This window comes from Notamacropus eugenii, chromosome 1 (genome assembly GCF_028372415.1).
Source record: "Notamacropus eugenii isolate mMacEug1 chromosome 1, mMacEug1.pri_v2, whole genome shotgun sequence".
Lineage (NCBI taxonomy): Eukaryota > Metazoa > Chordata > Mammalia > Diprotodontia > Macropodidae > Notamacropus > Notamacropus eugenii.
In genome coordinates, this window is record NC_092872.1 from 715188445 (window position 1) to 715205185 (window position 16741).

The following is a 16741-nucleotide window of genomic DNA, read 5'->3' on the forward strand; positions in this document are numbered from 1 at the left end:
TATTGTTTAGATGAAAATGAATCAATGGATGATCAGGATGACTGGTGTGTGCGCGCGCGCGCGCACACACACACACACACACACACACTCACACACACACACACACACACACACACTAGTTGCTCCCAAGGAGTACCCTCCAAATCCTGAGAGAATCTGAGGGTAATCTAGAGCTGCCAGAGTCAAAGCAGATTACAGTGAGTAATCCTGACAAACGTAATCGTTCCTCATACATCTATGCAAGAAGTAAGGTGCTGCCATGAGGGCTATATTCTAAAGTCATTGAAACTGTTCTTGGGACTTACCTGGCTCAGGCTGTTAACCTTACTTTATGAGTACAGAAAGGGCCCCCCCAAGACATGAGGCTTCTGACTAGGAACCATTATAGGTGACTATAGAATCAAAGAGACTGGACTCACTTGAATAAAGGCTATATGCTTGTTCAGTTAATATCCTTTCCATATTATGTCTAAGTAACTGCTAAATGTTACATGAGTGGTTTCATTTTATTCTAATCTTAAACCTGAGGTACCAGAATGTCCCGGTCAGAATCAGCATATTGTAAAAACATGGTAAGAGCACAGAACTGAAGTTTAGGAAAAAGACAAGAAGAGCAGCTTGGAAATTAATGACTTTATTATATACTTTTTAAAAAATGCAAGCCATACACAATAGATGTAATTTTATTATTATTGTACTACGTGCTGGGGATACATAGATAGGCAAATCATCCTGCTCTTAAGCTCACATTCTATTTGTCAGTTTGTCAAGTTCAGAATAACAATAATAATAGTACTTTTTTTTTTAGAGATTTGGGGATTTAGTGAACTACAAATTCAATATAGAAGTGGTAAAATAAGGCAGCCAAAGAAAACTAATTCAACCTTAAGCTGCATTTAATTACAGCTTAGTCTCTAGGAATAGGTGACAGTCTCCAAGTATTCATCCATTGTCAGACTGTATCTGCAGTAGTGTTCAATTCTAGATGTCACAATTTAGGAAAGATATTGGTAAGTTTAAGAACATCCAGAGAACAACCATGACGCTGAAGACTTCGTGTTTATGTCTTCAGAGCATCAGTTAAAGGAATTGGGAGTGTTTACCAGGTAAAGAGAAAGCTGGGGGGAGGAGGGGATGAGGAGGAAGAGAAGTCAGGACAGGCAAAAAGTGAAGTACATAACTGTGCTCTTTATTTGAAGGGTTGTTGTGTGTAAGAGGGATTAGATCTGTTTTGTTTGACCCAGAAGGTAGAAATGAGAACCAAAGAAGTTGCAAAGAAGAAAATTTAGGCATGGTATCCTATCTGTTCATAAATGCAATGAATTGTACTTTCAATAGTAGTAGTTTTGAAGGTGATAGTTTCCATCTCTCTGAAGATCTATGGAGCAGAAACTGGGTGCACATTTGTCAGATGCAGGGAATTCCATTCAGGTATTGACTAAGTGCCATAAATTCTGCATCCCACTTGCCTTTTAATTCTAAAATTCTGTGATTCAAGCAGAGGTATTTAGGTGAAGTACAGAAAAGGTTAACCTTAAGATCTGAAACAAATTCACCATACTAGAGAAAACCCACTAATAATTTTTTGTTACTTTTTCTTTTTCTCAGTAAACTTTGTATGCAAAAGTAGGTTCCAGTCCTGGCCTAGTTGAGAAGTGAATGGAAAGAAATTCCCAAAGGTAGACAGCAAAAGTATATTTGCTACTATACTTTCAAAATTATTTGTTTTATAAAAAATGAATACTAATGGAAAAAAGAACCAGAAGCTTCAGCAAATTAAATAAAATTGTTTATTTACAAAGATAATTTTTCATTAAAAATATCATTTCAACATAGTAGATATGAAAATTGTAGGGAAAATTGTACATAAATTCAGTGTTGCCCTTTTTATGGCAACTAACAGAGCACTTAAACGTGCATATTCTGCTGAAAACTGAAAAGGGGGATACTCAGAAAAAACATATCTGATTCAGATTATAATTAAATTATTTTCCTTTCTCAAAGTATGCGTCAAAAATTCATGTCCCATAGGCTCAAAGTATCAGAACTAATACAAATATTCAGTTAATTATATTGAAGGAGATAAAATTATTTTAACACTTTTAAATTTCTTATGCTTATCAAAAATGAACAAAATAATAATATCAATAAATACATTTTCTTTGTTCTTCCCATTCAGTAGTTTTCTTACATATCAAGATTTATAATAAAAAAAACTAAAATATAATATGCATACCCCAACTGGAATTTTAAAATTTTAGAAGAAAATAACATACACACTCCAAATATACTAACAATAACACACACACAACAAATTATAATTTCCTGATTTTTATTTGAGGAAAAATATTTAATGTCATCTAAATCATCTAAGTATTATTATGTTAACTCATGAAAAAAATCCAAGTTCTAAAATTATTTTTTTTCCTTAGGAGTAGCATACTTTAGTATAAATACATAATGGAGAAACAAAATTTACAAACAGCTCCCTTTCAATTTGAATTTACTAAGGAACTAAATTAAATTTGTGGAGTTTTATGTCTGCTAACCACTCTTCAAAAAATACACTAAGGGTAACTAACTAATTTAAAAACTCAACCCCATATAAAATGTAACAGCTAACAATTACATACTGCTTTAAGGTTTACAAAGCACTTCATAGACATTATCTAATGTGTCCTTTGATCTGTTGTATACCACATAACTGATTTCTTACTTTCTTCTTCTCATTCTGGAGATACCTTTTTTCCTTCTATTGAAATCACTTCCAATTATTATTAGAAGCTAGATCTGCATCTAACTCATTTAACTTTAGAACCTCACTGATGGAGTGAATTTAAATGCTATAAATTAGATGAAAAGTGCCTGAAGAAGGAAATAAAAGATCCATTCATGCTCATTAAAAAGCTAAGCTTTTAATAGCTTCTTTGAAGTTCCTTAAGTATCAGTTTTCAACCACATACTGTTCAAGAGACAGGACAAGGACTACCTAGGCCTAAGTTTTCACTAGCACAAGTTAATACGCAAATAAAGAAACTCCCTCTACCTAAGCAGGTTAGTACTTTACCTGAAATCTACAGGCTTAGAGAAGGGGTCAGCAAACTACTGCCTAGGTCAGCCAGCCCACCTGCTTTTGGTACAGCTGGGAGCTAAAAATGTTTATTACATCTTTAAATAAAGTTTTACTGTATTTAAGAACATAAAAATCATTCTTACTGGTGGACCAGATTTGACCTAACCCCCATCTTCCTAGAGAGCTGCCCAGAGTACTGACCAATTAAGGGACCCCTTAGGGTCACACAGGTGTCAGCGGTCTTCCTGGTCCCAAGGCAGTGCTATCCACTATACCATGCTGTTTCATGCTAATCATGCTAATCAAAGGTTTTTAAAAAGTACACATCAATAATACAGAACTTATTAAAGTAGCAAAAACAAATTTAAACACACAGAGCTGCCAGATAAAATAATTTTCCAACAGTTTCTAATTCTCTTGTTAATAAATTATCTATCAGGTTCCCCTACATTAGAAAAAGTGCTTCCATAACCTGACTGGCAATTAATCAGGATATTAGTTTCCTTCACAAACCTAACTCCTGCTACCAGACAAGCAGTGATGTAACATCCTAAACACCAACATCAACTCCATATTCTTTTTGTTCCCCTTCAGAACACTTTCCCTGAGCAGGTCCTTCCATGTAAATTACAATCTTAGAATCTAAATTTTAATGACTACAAATTAGGCCACAGCAAATGAAAGAACACTGTTAAACCACTCCAAGCTTTGCTTAAAGGGAAAAATGTCTGCATGAGTCACATTTTTTAAACTTCCTCTTCTATTCTTAAATAAATGAAAATAAAATTCTCTCTGCTAGTGACTTATTCACAAATCTGTAATGGAGCTCAAAATAGCAGGCAAGAACATGAAAAATTTGCAGAATATTATTTATCAAATTACTTCAGCCATCAGAGTACGCATCTATTTTTAATATACCAACAAAAATGTCTTAAATGAACATGCCAAAAATGACATTCTTCAATTTCTTGATTGACAGAGATCATATAATTACTAACTAGTGCTGATTTATCCAATATTTTCCATCAGAAATCCTATTTTTCCTAACACTTAAGTATAAGAGAAAGCAAAATGAACTAGTAAAGCCTTCCCCTACCCTCCCCTGCCCCTCCAGTATTAGTTTGTTCAGTTAACTATTCCATGAGTGAATTTTCATGAGATTGAAAGCACCAAAACAGTAAAATATTTCCACCACTAAACCATCATTCTTTCCCACAATTCTTTCCCTTCATTCTCCTTCCCTATATGCTATATTCCAAGTTCCCAATGTGAGGATATATATAGAGAGAAGTATATAAATCTGCACTAAAAAAAAAATCTTAAATTTCACTGATTGCAAAGGGTCGTTTCTAAAACTCTGTCCCACTGCCAAGGGTAGTCTTTAATACAGAAGTGAGCATGAGGCATGCTGAATATCTTTTCTTTTCTACTTCAAACATGATTGTTGGCTCAAATGTTCCTAATACCATTTCAGTTAGATAGTTTTGATCAGAATACCCCAAAATACCCATCTGAAAAATGAATTTACAAGTCAACTACATATATCTGAATAACGGAGCAAGCTATTTATTGCCTAAAGTTACATGTCAGGAAACCTGACCAGAGGGATACCTTGAAAAGCAAAGCTGAAATGGTGAAATATAGTTGTTCAGAAGTGACTCACCACCTGTCTCCAAGGATAGGACCTTTACTCTGTTCAGTCTTTAAAATATGAGATTTGGTGCTGCAGGGTTAATATACCTTGCCTGTTATGAGAAAGAAATCAGCTCAACTGGATGAATTCACACAGGCACAGCTCCTAAAGTTACCCTTCCAAACTTTCCCCCTCATGCACGCCTAGCCACACACACACACACACGCCCACAGAGACACGCACCCTTATCTACTCCTGCACACACATTCCAAGTCTAGCAGCTGAATTTCATGTCAGTCAGCTTTCCAATAGCTGAGAGAAGCCTAAGCTTATGGATATATATATATATATACCTAGAAGTTACAGGTTCGTGAAACTGAAGAAACTTTGAATGTTGCAAACATCTGAGCTGTCCCCAAACCAAAATCCCTGAGGTTTTAAACTAAGTCAAAAAGGAATTCTGAAATCTGAAGCCACAGATAAAGTAAAGAGCTCTGTCTGCAGCTTCACAATGTGGACTTCTGCTGCTCTCCTTGAATGATCAAATGCAACTGCCTTTTTGCAATGGCAGTGTTTAAATCCCATAAAAATTCTAGCAGCATTCCATTAAGGACAACTTCCATGGGCACAAACTGCAAAACCTGATTGGCAGCATCAGAGCTGAGCAACGTGCTCATCAGTTCCTTCAGATTCTGCAGGTACTGGAGCACAGGGGTTGGGAGATCCCGATAACCAACACACAGAAGGACCGCACACGCACTCAGAGGCTCGGAGGAAGTTGGACAAGAAAACGTGATGAACCTGAAGCAGCTATGCAGCACAAAGACCATGCCAGCCATGAACCTCGTGAAACATGACAGTACAGGCAAGATCAAAGCATCCCCTGTCTGAAGTCGTGGTAGGGAACGTAGAAAGCAGTCCAGAAATACCTGCTGATACCGGGGTTCTCCATCATGAAGCAACGAACAGTGGAATGACATGAGACTGGCAGACTCCAAAAGACTCACTTCCACAGACTGACAGGTTTTGTTATCAAGAGGAGGCAAACCTACTACCAGACACTTGATTTGGTTGCTTAGTCCTTCTGCTGACTCATCCTGAGAGCACTTTGTAAGGCTCAACAACTCAGAAAAAATCAGCTCTTCAGAAAGAACATGGCAAGAATAGCAAATCTGTGGCTTTTGTCTAAATGTGGAACCTAAGTTCAGGGACCCCCCTAATGACTTTTCTATGGCTTCATTTAGAGTCTTTAAAATCTCACCATCACAGAAAGGAGAGCACTTTACTTTTGGTAATTTCATTCCTTCTAAGACATACCACAAGTGATATTCAAGATTAGAGCAAACACTTTCTAAAACAGTATTTTTCCCAGCATTACTTATAGCATGCTCTTCAGCCCAATGATTGAAGTATCCATTGGCCATCTTATCTTCCCATGAAAGTGCTTCTAGCATCTTTCTTTCATTATAGGTTTTAAAATATCTGTTTCTTTGTCCAAACCATTTTGAATTCATACTACACCCAATACTGGATTTCTTTACTAGCCAATTATTTCTGGAAAGGCGCTTCATTTGGAACTTTTGCATGAAGTGCTCCACAGCACAGTCCCTTAAATTATTCAGCTTAGCTTGTTCCACTTCACTTATGCACTCAAACAGACGAATGTTTTCAGAAATAGTCTCCGACTGATACTTGTGAAAGAAGACACAGCATTCCTCATGCCTTTTAAGAAAAGATTCTGGAATCATATGTTGAGGGAAAAGAGCTTTATTGATAATTTCACTTCCAAAATGTTGCATCATTTTAGTCAATAGAGGATGAATGGCCTCTCTACCCAGATAATAAAGACAAACCACATAGACTTCTGAGTTCCCAGCTTTGCTAGTAGCAGGTTTAAAAACATGAATCTCCTCAAAGGAACAATTTAGCAAGTACATCAAGTTGATGGAACAATGTTCAAAGAGGGTGAACATCTTCAAAACAAAAGAGCCACCACTACTGAGAGTCATCAGAGCAGTGACTACTTCACAGTAATGCAAAGGGGAGACCAAAGCTTCTTGCTCACCTGGATTTCCTTGACAATCAAAACTCCCATCTGCAGTGACCAAGTGAACAGGAGACATGTTGCTTATGAAATGCTGAAGCCCAGTCAAATGTTTCAGGGTCATGATATCACCAGTGTTATCTGGACCAAAGTACCACCATGGCAAGGTATTTGCAATAAGCCGATCATCCATAATCATCATAAGGTTGTCATTGGCTTCATGGTAAGGATTCAGGGTGTTGGCAACCCAGTTCCAATCACAGGGTATATTATGGGATCTTAGATAGTGGTTAAGACTGGCTATAAAAGCACCAGGAGCCTCACAAAGGTGCACTGAGTTTAACTCTCCATTCTGAAAAGCTTCTTGGGGAATAAGGGGGAAGCTACACAATACCTCGTGGAATTTACACCAAGCCTGGGTACAAAGCTCTGCATTTACAATCTTTTTCATGTGAGGAATGATTTTTCCAGCTTTATTGGTGAAGGAAGTGTGCTGATGCCAATCATCCAGGTTTTTATCACTCAGTAAGTTTTTGACTTCATTCATGGAATTCTTCAAAACAAGAAGGGAATTAAACTCTATGTGATCACAGGTGAAAACATCATTGGAATCTGGTAACTGCCACTCATTATTGGGTGGTTTGCCATAGGAAAACTTCTTGGCAAAGAGTTCAGAAACATCAGCAAGAACGTCAGGACTGAACTTTTCGAGGCCTCCTGCCTGGTCACCTGAGGGCTTCCACTTACTCATTTTCAAATCAGATTAAAACCTATGAAAGTTTAAAACAAACACACAGTTAAACAAACCATCATCTCCCCGCCTTCAGTGACCCAGTTCAGTTACCCAGAGTTGCAAAAGAGCAAAGGCTAAAAGGCTCAGTTTGAAGGTAATAAATGTGGACCCTGCATGTAAACATCTGGGGAAAATCCCAAGGCACATTATCAAACACTTCTCAGCTACTATGATAAAATCACAAATCTCTGAAGCGCTAGGGCTTAGTGACAATTCAGAATCTCCATAAAAAGGTAGGACTGAAAGTCCATAAATCCCACATGCATTCCTACACCCATTATTATTACAATGTCAGGATACAAGGGCATGGCCTATCTTCAATATTTTAATCTGGATCACAGCGATATATTTCAACTTTAATTCATTCTTTAAAAATAAATGTAGTTTATGAGTACAATTTGTATTTATACCTAAATTACTCTTCCCGTAAACCATCCTTTTATTCCTCTAAATGGGTTTTGCCATCTAGCACCACTATGGGAATGACTATCTCCACTTCAAAGAAAAAGACCCTGAGTTTAGTGAAAAATGTAAACTTTCCAAAGACCAGAGAAGGAGGAGGGGTGAGAAGAGTAGCCCTAGGCCAAGTCCACAGTCATTCAGAAGCCTGGACTGGTCCACCACCGCCAAGATGTCAATTCACAAGTATTGATTAAGGGCATGGCACGCCCAAGGCCCTTGGTTTGATGTTCAGCATACAGAAACGACAAGGAGGCTGCAAAGTAGAGCATGGGACAGTAAAACACGGCCACCTGTGGGCTCCAGGACAGAACCTGAACTGAGCAAACTGAGGAAAGGCTTACAAGAAAATGTGAAGGACGAGGCGGTTTTTAACTGGGAAGGTTCTATATTCAAGTCTCACGTACATGGAGAACTCGTAAATAAGCTGACAAAGGGCTTTATGGCCAACAACCTGACAGTGTTAATTAGTACGAGGATGAAACCAGAGCTAAGAGGGTTCAGGGTTTCCCCCAGGTCCAACAGGAAAGGGGCGCTCCGGGGTGTAGCGGACCACAGGGAAGGGATCTGGGTGGAAGCAGGGGGCTCGAATCCCCCCACGGCCACCCGCCGGGCTGGGGAGCACCAAGTCTGCCCCCCCTCCCCTGGGGAGTCTGCATCCGTTAAACAGCATTTAGTAAATACAGTAACTAAGGCAGGGGCCGAAGGCCGGGCATGCAGAGGAAAGCGAGGGAGCTTCCGTTCCGACAGAAGATTCATCAGGGCGCAGAGCCCCGGAAGAAGCTGAAGCGGGGGGAGGGGAGGGACAGGCCCCCTGCTGTGCGGAAAATCGCGACCCCCTGGTGTTCCAAAGGTCACCGGACTCTAAGGGACTCGGGGTCCCCCGGTGCCAGGCCTTCATCTTACAGCTGAGGAAACTGAGGAAGAGGACGAGGCCCGAGGAGGCCGGCCCATGGTCACGGCTACAGACCTGATGGAAGGAAGCCGAGGAGGACCAAGCCGTTGGGTCACGGCCGCTTCCCGAAAGCCCAGAATGCACGCTCGCAGCCCGGCCTCAGGAGGCGAGGCCCGGCGGCAGGGTGTGGGCTCCCGGCGGCGGCTGCGGCGGGGCCGGGAGGACGCGGGGGCGCGAGCGGCCTTCGCTCCCGTCATTACTCCTCAGGGGGCGGGCGGCCCCCGCGCCCTCCTGCCCCTGGACGGACCGGGGCCCGGGAGCTCGCCTGGGCCGGGGCGCATTGCGCGGGACCCGCGGGGCTCGCCCGGCCCAGGCCCCACCAGACCGGAAAGAGGCGGAGGGACCAGGTGAAGGAAACCGAAGTGCGGAAGCGGCCTCGGGCCGCCGGGGTCACGCACGGTCAAGCTCCTGCGTGCTTACGTCACTACGCCTGGCGTCCTTCCGCAGACCGCCCCCTTCCTTCGTCTTCTTCCGTAAACTGAACTGACATGCGCAGGCGTCTTAGCGCTTGGTCCCCTCCAGCCTCCCCAGGCCCCGCCTCTAAGGGGGAGGAGATGGAGGCGGAGTCACTAAGGGGCGTGGCTAGGAGGGTCTGGGAGAGGATAGAAGAATAAGTGTCAGTCCTGGTGGAATTGAGAGAGGATGCTAATGATGGCATTATTGGGAGAGAATAATAATAGTAATTAATGATGATGATGATGATGATGATGTCAGATCCAGGAGGAGGGCGACAACAACATGGCAGAACGGGAGAGAAGGATAACCCCCCTGGCAGAAGGAGGTGCCCTCCTGGGCGGTGCCCGTCAGAGACGCTGGAGGGCATCGCCATCTCCTCCTAGGCTCCCTCTACAGATGAGGGCCACCCAGCCGGGGAGTGCCCAGGGGGTGGCAGACAATCCCTTACCTGAGGTTCACACATCTCCTTATCGTATTGACTCGTTTTATCCTCCTGACAGCCCCATTTTACAGATAAGGAACCGAGAGAAACAGAAGGGAAGCGATTTGCTTAGGCTCCCACAGGCAGGATTTGCACTCAGACCAAATTCCTTTGCTGGCTGGGAAACAGGGTTTGGGAAGTCATCTCGTTAGCTATGGTTTCGGAGATGGCCCCACGAGCCTGCATGTCTGTTCTCTAAGCAGGAATCCAAAGCCCCTAGTTGAACAGTCACACTTTCCTGATGGTCAGGAGTCCCCAGTCCTGGGTTTGAGCCCCCTGCCCTCACCCAGCTGTGTGACCCTGAGCTAGTTACTTTAACCGCTGAGCCCAGTTCCCTTGTATGTAAAACAGGGATAACCCTGGCACATCTTGAACTGGGTGTCCAGGAGACATCTGAAACTCATCGTCTCATCCTCTCTTGCCCTAGACCTTCCTGCCTCCCCACCTTCCCTCCTTCCTTTCGAAGAGGACCCTGCGTGAACTGGATTGAAGTGCAGCAAAGGCACACACTTCATCAGCCTCACACTCTCTTCCAGAACCATCCAAGTCCAGTGGCAGGACAAAAGTCTGGATGACTGGCCATGGCCTGGGATGCATCATCAAGGTCTGATCAAAGTCCCCAGTGCCTGCTTCAGCAGTCTTCCTGGCCACTGGAACAAATGTTCTCATCCACCTGTTCCTCTGGGAGAAGTCTTCATATGCTTGGGGTAGATACCCCTCTAACTGGTCGAAGGGTCTGAAACCACTGGGTTCCCTTCAGCCTGGTTTAGCCATCTACCGAAGTGGCTTACTGCCTTGCTATGCAAGCTACAGTTTCTTGGAGCCACAGATGAGAGCTGAGGGCCAGGTGGACAATTAGCAGCCCTTGCTGACCGCTCCATACACCCATACCTTTCCTATTCCCACAGAGGGCAACACCATTCCCCCAGTTCCTCAGGCTCACATCCTAGGAGCCTTCCTGAATTCTTCACTATCTTCCCCTCTCTCCTATATCCAAGCAGTTGCCAAGGCCTGTTGATCTCACCTCTGAACCATCTCTCGAATATACCCTTCTCTCCTCTCCTCTGATGGGCCCACCACTGTGGTGCAGACCTTCATTCCCCTCCTGCCTGAACAGTAGGTGATGTAGTGGCCAGAGCTTTGGACCAGGAGTCAGGAAGACCTGAGTTCAAATCTGACTTCTGACGCTGTGTGATCCTGGGCACATCATTTCACCTCTGTTTGCCTCAGTTTCTTCATCTGTAAAATGGGGATAATAATAGCACCTACCTCTCAGGGTTATTGTAAGGATCAGATATTTAAAGCACTTAGCACGATGCCTGGCACATAGTAGGTGCTATGTAAATATTGTTATTATTATTGCTGACCTGCTGATTGGTCTATCTGACTTCAGTCTCTGCCAGCTCCATTCAGCAGCCAGTGATTTTCCTAAAGCTCAGATCCAACTGCCCCCTACTCCATCACCCTACACACACAAATTCTCTCTCTCTCTCTCTTTCTCTCTCTCTCTCTCTCTCTCTCTCTCTCTCTCTCTCTCTCTCTCTCTCTCTCTCTCTCTCTTCTCTCTCTCTCTCTCTCTCTCTTTCAGTAAAATCCAGCAGCTCCTTATTATCTCCAAGATCAAATACAGACTCCTGTTTGCCCTTATAAGCTGGTCCTGCCCCTCTCCATACACACACACACACACACACACACACACACACACACACACACTTACTTTTCCAGTCATTTTACATCTCACTCCTTGATACATACTCTTCAATGCAGTGACACTGGCCTCCTTTCTATTCTAGTAAAAATACACTCCATATCTCGCCTTCAGGCATTCCCTGTGCCTGGAATGTTCCATCTTCCCTGGCTTCCTTCCCATCCCCACTAAATTCCCTTCTATAGGAAGCCCTTGCCCACTCCTCTATGGATCTTACTGCCCTCTCGCAGTTATTCCCCATTTCTCTATCATATAACTTGTTTGTACCTATTTGTTTGATGGTTATCTCCCCATTAGACTTTGTGCTCCTGGAAGACAAAGACTATCTTTTGCCTCTTTTTATGTCTCTGGCCCCGTGGGAGGCACTTAATGAATACTTATTGATCGATTGACTGATTACCCACTGATTACCTATGTCAGAGAACTATCGTGGGGGAGAGAGTATTGCAAACCTCACTGTGGACCTTCCTTGAAAAAGACTCCCTTCCAATGGCATTTCCAGGCCCATCCATGGGGAAAAGTTTCCTTTCCTTGCATCCTTGGTTAAAACCATGTCCTCCTGCTCCAGTACTGCCTGTCTCTTGCCTGCTCTGAAGATCACTCCCTTAGACTTGAAATTTGCCTTTCAGTTTATTGATGCTTCCTTTCCTTCTTTCTTTCTACCACCTTCGTTTTCAAATGTAGCGCCCCCCTCACTTCACAATGCAGAAAGCAATACTTTACTATGAAGAATAAAAAGAAGAGGGAAAGGAGTTCAGTAAAATAGAAAGCAATACTTTACTATGAAGAATAAAGAGGAGAGGGAAAGGAGTCCAGTAAAATGTACCAGCACACCAACTTCAGAGTCCTCCTGAACTCCAGTCGCTCCACATGTCCAACCAGTTGCCAAGGAGTGCAGTTACTCTGAAATATCTCTTACACCTGACTCCTCTCCTTCCTCCTCACTGCAGTCATCCTCCTTAGGCTCTCATTTCTGTTCAGTTAGATTGTTGAAATACAAATCTTTGAATTTAGAAATCCCTAAGATGGTCCTTCAGATAGGCAGAACTTCACAAAAAGAAGACAACCCTGAAGGCATGGGAAGTCCTTGAGCCTTCCTTGCAGAGGCTTATGAGGAAATACAGTGGGAGACCCAGTTACTGCCAAAGTTATTTGCCATGTTGACAAACTACTCATGCCTAGACTGGCAGAAGGTTAGAACAGGAGATCACCTAACCCATTCTCTCTATTTTACAATGGAGTCATCCTGATGAATATCAGGCCACTGGACCCAGATGGTTCTGGAGGAGAAAGTGAGGCTGGTGACCTTGCATAGCCCTCCCTAACTCAAATCAAAGTCAAGTGCAAGTCATGTCATCACCTTGATATCATGGTCATCTTGGAGAACAAAGAACAAACATAGCAGCAATTTTACAGTGGAATAAACTGGGGCCCAAAGTGGGGTCTAGAATGAAGAATATCAGAGTATGGCATGTCAGCTGTGCAAGAAACTTAGAACACAGAATGTGGAACATGGCATGTCAGGGTTGGAAGAAACCTTTGGAACTCTGCCATTCTCACTTTTATAAATGAGGGAACTTGAGCACTGAAGAAGTGAGCTGTTAGAGCTGACACAGATTGTCAGACTGGGATGAAACACAAAATGTCCAGCTCACCAACTTCCTCTCTTCCCCAACATCTACCCTTGTTCTAGGAGATTTTAATATGAACCCTCAAACTCCCTAACCTTCCAGTTTCTCAGTTTCATTAAATCTCATGACTATTTCTTCACCTCAGCCATTCCTGGGTGTTCACACACTACGTTTCCTCATTACTGACAAACATTCCCCTTCCTGAATTAGAAATTCTGATATTTTTCTATCGGATCATAACCTTCTATGTCATACCTCTCCCTCGGCCTCACCCATCCTACACCTATTTTTCACCTTCATGGAAACCTCTACTCCCTCCAACATTCAATACTTTATTAGGTCATTCAGTACTCCTGCCTGACTTCACTTCTTTCCCTCTCCAGTCTCATACCAATTGTTTGCCATCAACACTCTACACTACCCTCTACTCTAGACATCCTTTTTCCTTCTTCTTACCACTACTCATCTCTTACTAAATGTCAGCCCTTAATTATTCTTGCTGCCTGCTGCCTCTGCTCCTAGGGCACAGTAGGGAGAAGTCTCAGAATCATGGTGTCTGCATACCTTACAAATTCATGTTAACCAACCAGAACTGACTCTCAATGCAGCAATGTAATCCTCTCTAATTAATTCCCTGTCTTGCTATCCAAAGAAGCAATTCTAAACCCTTTCTTCCACTCCCTCTCTCCATTTAATTGAGGACCTTACTTCTTGCTTTACTGAGAAAATTGAAACCATTCTGTATGAACTCCTTCTTCTCCCATTCTCTTCATCTCAAAAACCTCCCTTGACATCATCACCCAGTTTCTGACAGAGAGGTGGCCATTTTTGCCAAGGCCAACCACTCATCCCATCCCCTCTCATCTTCTCTGGCAGATTGCATTCTCTCTCTCTCTCTCTCTCTCTCTCTCTCTCTCTCTCTCTCTCTCTCTCTCTCTCCTTCTGTGTCACTCTCTATATGTCTCTCCCTCTCACATATAGTACTCCATCTACTTTGCATTGCTATCCCATGTACCTAGAAAACACTCCCTCTTTACCTCTTCCTGAGAGACAGAGTCCCTCTCTCTTCCTTTAAGACACCACTCAAGCACCACTTCCTGCATGAAGCCTTCCCTGATTGTCCCCAACAGCTATTGCCCTTCCTCCCAAACCACCTTGTATTTGCCTACTTTGTATCTACTATATAGTTGTACTTGAAGTAATTTATTTGCATGTATAAATGTATTTAATGTAATTTATTTATTAAATATAATTGATTTGTATATGTAAATGTATTTGCTTATCAAATATAAGCAATAAAAATATTAAATATAAGTTGGATGCTTATATATTTATATAATAAATATAATTACTTATTAAATGTAATGTGTATATAAGTATGTATTTAATCAATTTAAACTTAAGCTGTACAGATATTTACATGTACTTCTTGTCTCCCCTACTAGAATGTAAGATGCTTGGAGAGTAGGGATCGTTTCAGCCTTTGGCACAAGAGATAACCTAATAATTCTTATTAATTGATATCCATCAATTGAATGTCAGAACTGCAAGATGCCTAAGACTCCATCTTTTTCTAACAACATATAATTTTATAGATAAGGAAAAAAGAGACTCAGAGGGATTACTTGATTTACCCAGGATCCTATGGCAAAGGATTTGAACATTGGTCTCAAGACTTTCAACACTATGTGCTTTCAACATTATGATTTAAAAACTGGCCACATGGTGTGCTAAGAAGGTGTGACTGTTCAAAGCATGCATTTCAAATTCCAGCTCTAAGCAGATATATAAATGTAAGAACAAAAGAACCTTAAGAAAAGTTGGGATGGTAATCTGCAACTTCAAGAGCTTTCCTCATTTTGGCGAGGGGGGGTGCAATTCTATATTCAAAAGAAAAAGGTATGGATTCCTCTACCTTGCCTGGTGCCCACTGAGCCACTGACTTCATCTTTTCCTTTGATAGTATGGGGTCAAACAGGTAAGTTGTCCTTGACTTTGCTATTTGGCAAAAGTGCTTTTTCTCAGACTTTGCTTTCATTCTGGGAATGGTGCTTACCTCAAGAGGACAAATATTTCCATAACTTGTGGTTTTCATTGCCTTGTCATAATTTTCTTCCACCAGACAAAAAAATCAACAATTGCACCACTTTCCCGTTGATGGGTTTTTGTTTTTTTCTTATGAAAAGCTCAGTCAGGCCACATTATGCAGTCTTCTACCAATAAATGAAGAAAGCTGCTTAGGTAGCTTCTCTTTTCTCATTTGATAGGTCCAATCTTGTTTTGACCTTACATTTGAGCTGACTGACCTGCAGTGGAATGCAAGACTTACCCAGCAATTCAAACTGATGTGATGTCCTTCCAAGGTGACGCCTATCTTGAAAGCATTTTGCAAAACTCAGGTAGGACACATGTTCAGATAACTCATTGTCATCTCAATCCATACATTTTCCTGGATAAACTTTGCTTTGCACATAGTAGGTACTTAATTAGTGCCTGTTGGCTCATTGACGATAAAAATGGAATAAATTAAAACACTGGGACAACAATACCCAAGGAGAAAATGATCCATTTCATATTTGTGTTCTGTGCATACTAATACATTTCATTCTTTTTTATTTCAAAGTTCTCCTTTGTTGTGAATTCAGCAATCACAAACATTTAAAACAGTAAGAACAAGAAAGAAGACCTATACAACAAGCTGTCAACTTCTGCCATGAACAGAGGTTCTTTTTGTTTTGGGGTGTGTGTGTGTGTGTGTGTGTGTGTGTGTGTGTGTGTGTGTGTGTGTGTGTGTGTGTGTGTGTGTTTACAGAAATATACATAGACCTGGGTAAGTGGCTTAACTTCTCAATGCTCTACTAGACAACTCTTAAGTTGCAAAGAAGGTGCTGACCAGCATGGGCAAGGGTGTTGCCTCACCTAGGAATTCCCTGCACCAATAAAATGACAGGTCTGGTCAATACTCTTATCTAACAATTTAAGAATGCATCTCCCATCTCCTTCTGAGCACCCTTTAAAATGTTTTTACTAATGCTCTTTTATTCCATGTGTATCACTATTCAGCAACCCACTTCCTCCAGATTATGCCAGTGGAAGCCCTTCCTTCTTGTAAAACAGTATGGTTTTTTTTTAAACCAACTTTTAGTTTCTCTTGAAATACTAAGAAATACTATTTCTCCAATCTAAAACATTTCCCCAACTTTCCCTTTAGGAAAGTGGGAAGGACAAAAGCTAGAACCTTCCTTTGAAATAGAATTAGAGTGATAACCAAATTGAACTCTTGTCTAGATAGCATTATTGCCTTCCTACCTACCTGGAGTGATTAGTGCATGACTTATCTGGGTACGGTGTCTTCTTTTTAAAAATTCAAAGTTAAGATATTGATCACAGGAAGGAATTCCTCGGGGGAAATGATCCAAAAAAATCTGAGTAATGACTACTTTGGAATGTTAATCCCAAACTGTGTTTTTTACATTCCTTGTTCAAGATTCCTATAAATATTACATTA

At 41.7% G+C, this 16741-nt stretch overlaps 1 protein-coding gene across 2 annotated transcripts in view; it reads right to left on the bottom strand.

Annotated features, from left to right (window-relative positions):
- Window positions 1-1767: 1767 nt before the first annotated feature.
- Window positions 1768-16741, bottom strand: part of CMTR2 (cap methyltransferase 2) — a 30747-nt gene continuing 15773 nt past the window's right edge. Inside the window, exons 1-2 of one of the 2 annotated variants that reach the window (XM_072636613.1) lie at window positions 8973-9101; window positions 1768-7520 (exon numbers count right to left, since the gene is read on the bottom strand). In XM_072636613.1, the coding sequence (XP_072492714.1) occupies window positions 5213-7501 (2289 nt within the window). In that variant the 5' untranslated portion in view covers window positions 7502-7520; window positions 8973-9101 and the 3' untranslated portion in view covers window positions 1768-5212. Of the gene's footprint in view, window positions 7521-8972; window positions 9102-16741 lie in introns of those variants that run through there. The other variant, XM_072636614.1, reaches the window with a different exon arrangement.